Raw genomic sequence first — 10,064 nt, forward strand, 5'->3', positions numbered from 1 at the left:
AGAGGCCAAAAAACCTTTAAAGTTACACTCTTATAGATGCCAAAAAATATAAGATAGCAGTGTCATTTTAATCGTGCGATCTCGGTGAGAACATTTATAGTGAAATGTCTCTCTTGCTTAGTTTACCTTCTAGCATAAGAACTGCAACACATTATAAACTGAATAAATTTTTATTTTCCTTGTGCCTTCAATAAAACATCTTTGACATGAGAGAATTAGAAAAGTTCATGTGTATTTACATGTGTGTGGCATAAAAATGATTAGAGAGAAATACCAGCAAAATCTATTACAATCGAATTTTTTTTCTGTAGCAAGACAAGCTACAATAAAAACAAGTGTGTCAAGATGCAATCTGATATTTGGGTTATGAAAGTTGGGGGTGGGGTAAATGCTGATAATTCATTAAAAAAAACAAAACATGAATGGACCTTAAAACAACTAAAGCAGAATAAAATCAGTAGAAATCAACTAGAAATGAAACTGCATCAGAAAAAGAAAATGTATTTGTGGTAATATACTAAATATACATGATGATAATAACATTGAGCAGTAATTGTTTTTCCAATAATATAAATATTCAATGAATATCAAAACATTTTAGCAAAGATCTCCCTTCCTTTCCTCAATGTTCACAATGTAAAGGAAGTTGTTCAGAGAAACTGGATCAGAATAAACCAATGAAACTTCCCCAAATACTGAGAGTGGCTGTTTGTGTCTCAGTGTGTAGTGTAGATCTGGCTTTAGAGGACAACCCTCTTCAATATCAAATGCCCATGAGATAGAAAAATACGCTACAATACCCTGCAAAATCACGTCCAGGACAATAACGGAATGTTTCAGTCTCTCAGTATGAATTCACATACTTGGTTTTTCTCCACTGACACTTAAACACCTGCACAAAACATAAATGACTAGTTCCCAGTTCAAGCTTTGGCCTTTAGGCCTAATTTCTGCAGTCCAGACAATCCTACCTTCACCTTAATCTCATCTGCATTTTCAATGCTCATGTATTTTCCTTCTATGAGGACAGAAGAAGAGGGAAATAATGTGAAAGACGGACGTCTCATCAGCAAAAAGAGTGTCGAGCGAGATAACTAAAACAATTTGAAGTTAAAATATTTCCTATACCACTCCCTGAAGTGGTAAGAGGGTTTAGGGCTCAATTATTAAAAAGAGTTTCTTCTTAGAAAAGCAATTTCTTTTCTGCACGTCTCTTTCTTCAATGGAGCATCTGGATCTGTAAATAAATCTGTTGTGCTTGATTAACTCCTGTTTTTGAGTTGGTTGCATATCATAGATGTTCTCCTTTTTATGGATCACCTTCCAGCTTATTGAGAGGGAAGGAACCAGAGAGATGCCGTCCTTCACTGTTCTTCCATCAAGCACTTCCTGAGGGGAAAAAAAGAAAAAGTATGTTAGATGCGATTAATTGATTTGACAGCACTATTCTAACTAACATTTGCTGTAGGATTTTAAATGAATGGTTAAGTTTGGAAATCAAACCATCAACTTTAAAAGGCACATTTCTGTCATTTAATATTCATGGATATTATTGAATGAGCAGCACAGGCACTATTAGATGAAAACAAAATTTTAACTAAATTCAGCTGAATAATGACACTGTTGTCTGACACTATTGCAATTGATTCAAAGTTTCAAAAAGCTTCACTTTTCCCATTGATACTGTATTGTATTAAGTGGCATATAAATATAAAATGTGACGAAATGTCATTTGGAAAAAGGTTGCAAGAAGGTTATTTTGTGTTCTACAGAAATAAGAACAGAATACGGCCATCAAACGATGACTACATCAGAAATGAGTCTTACCGTCATCCCCACTGGTGAGCACCAAAGCCTGCAAGATATCAGACAGAGAGACGATGCCTTTCACAACTTCCTGTTCATCCACGATCACTAACCTGTGAACCTGAAAATGAGATCAATCAGTACGTTTAAAACGCACAGTTCATTTTGAGCTACTGTCATATGGGGCATTTTTACCTTCATAACAGCAATTTTTATAATTATCTTATTACATGTATCAATATTGTCTTAGGGATGCAATATTAAAGGTGCCCTAGATTATGTTTTCAAAAGATGTAATATAAGTCTAAGGTGTCCACTGAATGTGTCTGTGAAGTTTCAGCTCAAAATACCCCATAGATTTTTTTTTATTAATTTTTTTAAACTGCCTATTTTTGGGGAATCATTATAAACGCGCCGATTTTATGCTGCGGCCCCTTTAAATCCCGTGCTCTTTGCCCATAGAGCTCGCGCTTGCCTTAAACAGTGCCTTAAAGTTTACACAGCTAATATAACCCTCAAAATGGATCTTTACAAAGTGTTCATCATGCATGTGGCATGCATGCGTCGGATTATGTGAGTATTGTATACTGTTATATTGTTTACTTCTGATTTTGAATGAGTTTGATAGTGCTCCGTGGCTAACGGGTAATGCTACACTGTTGGAGAGATTTATAAAGAATGAAGTTGTGTTTATGAATTATACAGACTGCAAGTGTTTAAAAATGAAAAAAGCGACGTCTCTCTTGTCTCCGTGAATACAGTAATAACCGATGGTAACTTTAACCACATTTAACAGTACATTAGCAACATGCTAACGAAACATTTAGAAAGAGTTTACAAATATCACTAAAAATATCATGTTATCATGGATCATGTCAGTTATTATCAGTTATTATTGTACTATTTCCATGTACTGAACTCTTGTTATTTAACTATGCCAAGATAAATTAAATTTTTCATTCGAGGGCACCTTTAAGAAAAAAGTCATTATTGTCGATGATATTGTAATAAAAATTATTAATGTTGAATAACAGAAAACAAAAATGTGTGTGTGTTTGGGGAAACGGCATGTCATAACTGGCAACACAGACAAAACATGTCAGTACATGACTTTAGTGCGAGTTATCGCAAAAATGCAGCGAACATTAATCTCTTACATCATATCTGTACTTTGTTGTTTATTATCTAAAAACTTCTGATTAACCACTGCATTCAGAAGCTCAACAGAAACATGTGACTGGTTATATTGCTCAAAGCTGAATCCCCCCCCCCAAAAAAAAGAAATCCGATGCGCAGATCTAAATGCCGTAAATTGACACTTTTCATTCATTTTAACATTTACGGCAATAGCCATAACAGATTTAGTTTAACTGTGCAGGGACATTTCTGCACACATATCTTGAATTTCTTTTTATTCATTTTGGTGGCATTTTTACCCCACGCTCATGTTAATTTCTGACCCTGGTGTGTGTGTATGTGTGTGTGTGTATACATATATACATACATCTAGAACAGCATCATTAGAGACTAAGAGACTTTCAAAAATCCTGCTGACCCCAAAATTTTGAATGGTATATATGCAATCATGACCAAAAGGCTGAGGTTAATTCACATTGTCACATGCGTGTTCCTCACCTCAGCCTCCACTAGTCGGTTGATAATGGCCTCGAGGGTCTCACTGGCTCGGCAGGTGAGCACACCCTCAAAATACTGCGAGCGATGCTGGAGTGCTTTAGTCACAGTGATGTCCAGGTTATTGTACGTCTTCTCTGCTGCCAGATTCTGTGTGATACGAAAACCAGATTATCATGGGGCTCATTTTGAAAAAGTTTTCATTGTGTGTGTTTTCTTAAATACATTACTTTAAGATTTTAAATCAAGTACATAATGTAAAAGACACAGCATTATGAGTAAGAGATTGTGTACAGTAGTGGCTGCATTCGCTCAAGCTGATCAATAAGACAAAACCAGAGGCTTTAAAACACACACACTAGCAGCTGTGAATCCAATCGAACCAGAAACAACACCACACTCTCATTCAATAACTCCACTGTTCTAGTTAGAAACAACAAATATAAAGACAAAACTTACTATAACATCAAACTTGGAATAGATGTCAACCACACGTCCTGTCGGCATAAATGAGAGTGAAAAACAATGATCACATGAGAGGAGAAGGAAAAAACAAAACCACAGATTTGTAATTTATAATCTAAAAAAAAGGAATACATTTCCACTCACCATTTTCATCCACCACAGGAAGGGCGGACACTCTCTGATCCACGAAGATGCCCAGCGCGGAGTAGAGTGGCGTATCGGCGTGAACCACTGCGATGTTGTGAAACGTTCCGATGTTTAACTCCTCCAGTGTTTGTGACAGAAACGCTGGTTTGGGGATTTCAGATATCTGGGAGAGATTATGAGCATCATCATGAAAAGGAACTCTGTGTTTCTAGAAAGAAAACACCAAATTCTGAATTGTACAAGTAGATGAGTAAATTTAGCAATAATTGCTCCATTCCAGTTGAGACAGAATTACAGCAACAACACTGTGACAGAGCATAACCAAATAAATGAATACCTATGCTTAATTTTATGAGTCACAGGTGAGCGATTATTATGCAGGACTTACAAAGAGTTTCAGGAATTTGAGGATCCTCTTGTGTGTCAAGATGTAGAGTGTGTTTCCAGTTAGAGGATCAATCACGGGTAATCTGTGGATCTTATGTTTCAGTAGAGATGAAACTGCATCATATAGGCTGAGACAGAGAGAAAACATCAGACATATCACATCTCTCCAACAAAACCATTCAATCTGCCTGCACCAATAAATCGCTTACCTGGCATTGGGCGATATGCTCACGAGAGGCTTGAAGGAATCTTGCAAGTAGACCTCTATTAGAAAAACAACAACAGATCAGTCATAGGCTCACACATCAGACCATTTACATCATGAACACACATCTAAGCATTATTCCCACCTCTCCATGTCTCTATTTTGTGCTCTTCTAACTCATATATCTGGACCTAAAACAAGAGAAAAATGCATGAAATCTTTGAAAATTTCCTAAATTGACCTGAGGAAAAACTTAAATCGGAGAATAACAGTCTTAAGGCCCGTTCATACCAAGAACAATAACTATAAAGATAACAAAAAAGAAAGCATTAACGGAGCTGAGATCATTATGCCAGACTAGCAAAGAGTGTAACCTAAAATTACCTTACGTATCCAGCGCTAGTTTCGACAACATTGTCTTGCTTCCCTCGAAGTTGCAACGAAAAAGTCTAGGTGTTGTTTTTATTCCACTATATTGGCTATGTCAGCTAAATTCACTGTTAGATTAGATTGATCACACTAGCTAGATTCACTCGAAACATAGTACACTGAGGACATCTGCTGGTTAAAGCCGTGTATGTCCAACAAGAACAGCAAAATCATGTTTTTAGAACTTTAAAGGTGCTACAGAGGATCTTTTCGTCGACTGAGAAACCAAAGACTGTTACTGAGTTTTTGAAATGAGCGCATGCATAAGAACAACCCCCCTCATTTCGAGGGAACGCCTCCCAAAACTCGTGCACGAGTATTGGAACACGAGTGTTTACCACCGGCATTCGCTGTGTCTTGTTAGTGGATTCATTATGTCAGACTCACCGCAGGTAACTCATAATCTGCAGTTGTTACTCCTGTCTCCTGACAAAAACATGCGGCGCCTGTGGAGTGTGGAAAGTTACTGGAGAGCGCAGCCGCGCACGTCTCTCACAAGGAACGTAATGGCAGTGATTGACAAGCCAGAGGGCCAATCGTTTACACAATGATCGCGTAAACGATTGGCTGATGTTTTTAAGGCCCTACCTCTTGCACTGATGATGTATATTAATATTATTCTTTTCAGTGCACCTCATAAATAGTCTTTTATCAGTTAGTAAAGACAGTTTCAAGTAATATTACAAAAATGTATAAAACAAAACATCCTCTGTAGCACCTTTAACTTTATCGTTCTTGGTGTGAACGGGCCTTTAATGTGGGCAAGCAGGAGAGAATTTTACCAGAGGAGACTTGTAATAGCGATGAAGTATATTGATGAAATCTGTGATGGTCAGCATACCTACAACAGAAAAAAAGTGTGAAAGACATGCATAAGTTGAATCAGAACTTTTAAAACTTGTTACAATTAACTACTGTGAATTAATTGTAAATTAATTATTTAATTTTAAGTAATGTATCATATTAATAATAATTATAATAATAATAATAACAATAATAGGTAACACTTTTTAATAAGGTCTCATTTGTTTACATTAGTTAATGCATTAAGTAACAAACAATAAGCAATACATTTGTTACAGTATTTATTAATCTTTGTTAATGTTAGTTAATAAAAATCCAGGTGTTCATTGTTCATGTTGGTCTAAAATGACCTAACAACACCAGGGTTAATGTCAATCAATCACAATAAATTTAACACAATTTTGACATCTGAAATGTCCAAAAAAGCTTGCTTACCAACAAAGCATTGCTTCTTGCTGTCCCAGAGAGGCGCTGCTCTCACCCCATTAGACACTAGGGCAAAGAACGCCTTCTTTACCTGGTAACCAAAGAACCACAAATTAACCAGCAGACAGTTTAAATGTCATGAATATTGACAGAGTACAGTTGCAAATAATACAAGTACAGAGCAAATATATCCAACCCCTAAAATCAACATAAAATCAATACTGACCCCAGCATTTTAATGCATGTGCCTATTAATAATTGTGCACATTATTCCAAATAAATATTTTTTTGTGTTAATAATCTTTTATCAAAAAGTAAACTTGTTCTTCTTAAATAACAGCTTTCTTGCTGACAACACTTAAACCAAAAGGCTTTAGGCATAGTTTAATAAATGCACATTGAGACTGGCTGTATTCTGGTATGGAACAGCTACTTTACATTATCTAATTAATTAATGACGAGTAAAATCTAGTGTTGCCCAACATTTTTCTTGTTTCACACAGAAATAGGTCACACATGAAAGTAAATGGGTTGTAAACAAGGTTGCAAATTTAACATCTTCTGAGTTCCCACCTGGAGAGAAGTGTCAAACACCACTAACTTTGAGCTGGTGGGCACCAGATCATAGCAGCGGTGGGATTTCATAAAGCGGGTGTAGACATTATACTCAGGATCTGGTTTGAAGGAAAGGAAAAAAGGAATAATTCACAATTTTATTGCTCGAAAATGCACCGCCTAAAACATCAAATCATGAACAAGCATTAAAACACAACCAACGAAAATATGAGAGAAAAAGTGTCAGAGTACAAAGTGTCACCGGATCATATTTCTGTTGTCACTTTAGTCTCAGATTTCACTGCAAACACTGAAGTCAAACCCCTGCTCGGCTCTGCTTTCAAATCTCACGCATAAGCTGCAGGTGATCGCAGGACTAGTCTCATTTTTATTTATTCACATTCTTACCCTCTATGTGCACCTCCTTTTTACCATCCAACTCATCTAGAACAGCAGGAACCTGAAAAACAGATGTCAAGTTTTAAACATTCAAAACTCACTTTTGGTTTTCCCTTATAAATGTGATCATTCTCCTGATGAAATTAACAATAAGCTGAACTAGAGTTGTTAATACTAAACTGAGCAAAAGGCAAAAATGTCTCTAGAAAATACATATTAGCCAGAGAAGTTAACAGAATGACAGTTCTGCTTGCTTCAAAGTATTCAAATTCTTACACATTAATTAACTATTGTTTTTGAACTCCAGAGCTTCAGACAATTAGAGTTTAACTTCAAATCCTTAGCACTGTTCCTCCATGGATGAGTTCACTGCTTTGCTTTTTAACTGCCAATAACAGAGAATGCTGACAGATAGGAAACTTGACAACTTACTAGCTTGAACATTATGTTAAGATAGTATCAGTATAGTTTTATTTAATGCCATGTCAGCATCATGCCATAGCCATCTTCATGGCAAAAACTGATTTACAAAAATACAAGAGTTACATATATACAATAAAAATAAAAATCAAGCAAACAGAAAAATACAGCAATTAATATTACACAAGATTTTTAACATTACCGTGAATGTCTAAAACCTTTTCTGGCAAAATCTTACTAAATAAGTAGTAACAAAGTACTAGTAGCAGCAGTAAACAGGTTAACAATACTACTGTAACAGCAGTAAACGTGTTAACATTGTAAAATTGTTAACAGTACAAGTGTAATGGCAGTAAAGTTGTTAACATAGTACTAGTGTAATGGCAGTAAACTTGTTATCATAGTGCTAATGGAACTGCAGTAAACATGTTAACAGTACTAGTGTAGCAGCAGTAAACAATTTAACAGTGCTAGTGCAGTAAACTTGTTAACATAGTACTCGTGTAATGGCAGTTAACTTGTTAACAGTACTAGTGTAACAGCAGTAAACGTGTTAACATAGTACTAGTGTAATAGCAGTAAACATATTAAGAGTACTAATGTAACAGCAGTAAACATGTTAACAATAATACTACTGTAACAGCAGTAAACATGTTAACAGTACTAGTGTAAACTTGTTAACATAGTACTAATTGTAACAGCAGTAAACTTGTTAGTTAGTACTAGTGTAACAGCAGTACATTTACTGCTGTTACACTAGTACTAACTAACAAGTTTATTGCTGTTACAGTTAGTACTATGTTAACAAGTTGTGTTAACAGTACTAGTGTAACAGTTACGGCAGAAAACGTGTTAACAATGCTAGTGTAATAGCAGCAAACTTATTAAGAGTACTAATGTAACAGCAGTAAACCTGTTAACAACAATACTACTCTAACAGCGGTAAACGTGTTAACAGTACTAGTGTAATAGCAGTAAACATGTTAAGAGTACTAATGTAACAGCATTAAACATGTTAACAATAATACTGTAACAGCAGTAAACATGTTAACAGTACTTGTGTAAACTTGTTAACATAGTACTAATTGTAACAGCAGTAAACTTGTTAGTTAGTACTAGTGTAACAGCAGTACATTTACTGCTGTTACACTAGTACTAACAAGTTTACTGCTGTTACAATTAGTACTATGTTTACAAGTTGTGTTAACAGTACTAATGTAACAGTTACAGCAGAAAACGTGTTGAACAGTGCTAGAGTAATAGCAGAAAACTTATTAAGAGTACTAATGTAACAGCAGTAAACCTGTTAACAACAATACTACTCTAACAGCGGTAAACGTTTTAACAGTACTAGTGTAAACTTGTTAACATAGTACTAGTGTAAAGGCAGTAAACTTGTTAACATAGTATTAACGTAATAGCAGTAAACGGGTTAACAACAATACTATTGTAACATCAGTAAACGAGTTAACAGAACTAGTGTAAGCAGTAAACTTGTTAACAGTAACGTTACTAGTGTAACAGCAGTGAACGTGTAAACAGTATTAATGTAACAGAAGCAAACGAGTTAACATAGTGCTAATGTAACAGCAGTAAACGGGTTAACATAGTACAAGTGTAACAGCAGTAAATGTGTTAACAGTACTACTGTAACAGCAGTAAACGTGTTAACAGTACTACTGTAACAGCAGTAAACGAGTTAACAGTACTAGTGTAAGCAGTAAACTTGTTAACATAGTAAAGTTACTGGCAGTAAAGGCAGTAAACTAGCAGCAGAGAACTCAACTTCACCGTAGGAGATGTATAACTGGCTTCATATGATTAAGAAATACTAACGTTACACGAAACTATAGCCACCCTACTAATAACACTTAACCCTCAATCTCAACATTTTAATCAATATTAGCCATTTTGAATATTGTAACACAATTAAACAAAATCCGCCGCTGGTTTAACTGTCTTTCGGCGTCATTCAGGGAGACTGAATCTGTTAGATCAACTCTAATCTCACACTACTTACACACTCCATGATCCATTCACAGTGTGAAGACGATTAATGCTGTTTACTTCGATCTCCAAATGCGAAAATATAGTTCAAGTCGGTAGAGGAAATGTTTAATTCGTTTCTGGTGCCGCTCCTCGCTTACAGACTTCTTACAGAATAAGGAAGACCGCAGCGGAGGCCGCGACCGGATATGACGCCACAAACGTGCACGCGCTTCATCATAATAGATACATTATAGTACATAATAATTTATTAATCCTGCTAATAAACTGGTTATAAATGTAGAGTTACATAAATATGATTATCATAACAGCATTGCAAAATAATTATGATTAGTACAAATATTAAAAAAAAGGATTATAAAACAAAAATGTGTTGACCACG

General features: G+C 35.6%; 1 protein-coding gene across 2 annotated transcripts; it reads right to left on the reverse strand.

The window, feature by feature from the left end:
- Positions 1-154: 154 nt before the first annotated feature.
- prkag1 (protein kinase, AMP-activated, gamma 1 non-catalytic subunit) lies at positions 155-9,887 on the reverse strand. Of its 2 annotated transcripts, none has more exons than XM_048200149.1 (13): positions 9,696-9,887; positions 7,265-7,316; positions 6,875-6,975; positions 6,311-6,392; positions 5,854-5,912; positions 4,788-4,833; positions 4,647-4,701; positions 4,439-4,565; positions 4,048-4,258; positions 3,898-3,935; positions 3,442-3,588; positions 1,828-1,927; positions 155-1,389 (listed from the first exon to the last, which is right to left on the reverse strand). In XM_048200149.1, exons 1-13 carry the CDS (start codon positions 9,702-9,704, stop codon positions 1,379-1,381), a joined length of 1,038 nt encoding a protein of 345 aa, XP_048056106.1. In that variant the 5' UTR covers positions 9,705-9,887; the 3' UTR covers positions 155-1,378. The 2 variants fall into 2 exon arrangements, with proteins under 2 accessions (XP_048056106.1, XP_048056107.1); XM_048200150.1 differs by having other exon boundaries at positions 4,048-4,213; positions 9,696-9,885.
- Between the last annotated feature and the right edge of the window lie 177 nt (positions 9,888-10,064).

This window comes from Megalobrama amblycephala, linkage group LG8 (assembly GCF_018812025.1).
Source record: "Megalobrama amblycephala isolate DHTTF-2021 linkage group LG8, ASM1881202v1, whole genome shotgun sequence".
NCBI lineage: Eukaryota > Metazoa > Chordata > Actinopteri > Cypriniformes > Xenocyprididae > Megalobrama > Megalobrama amblycephala.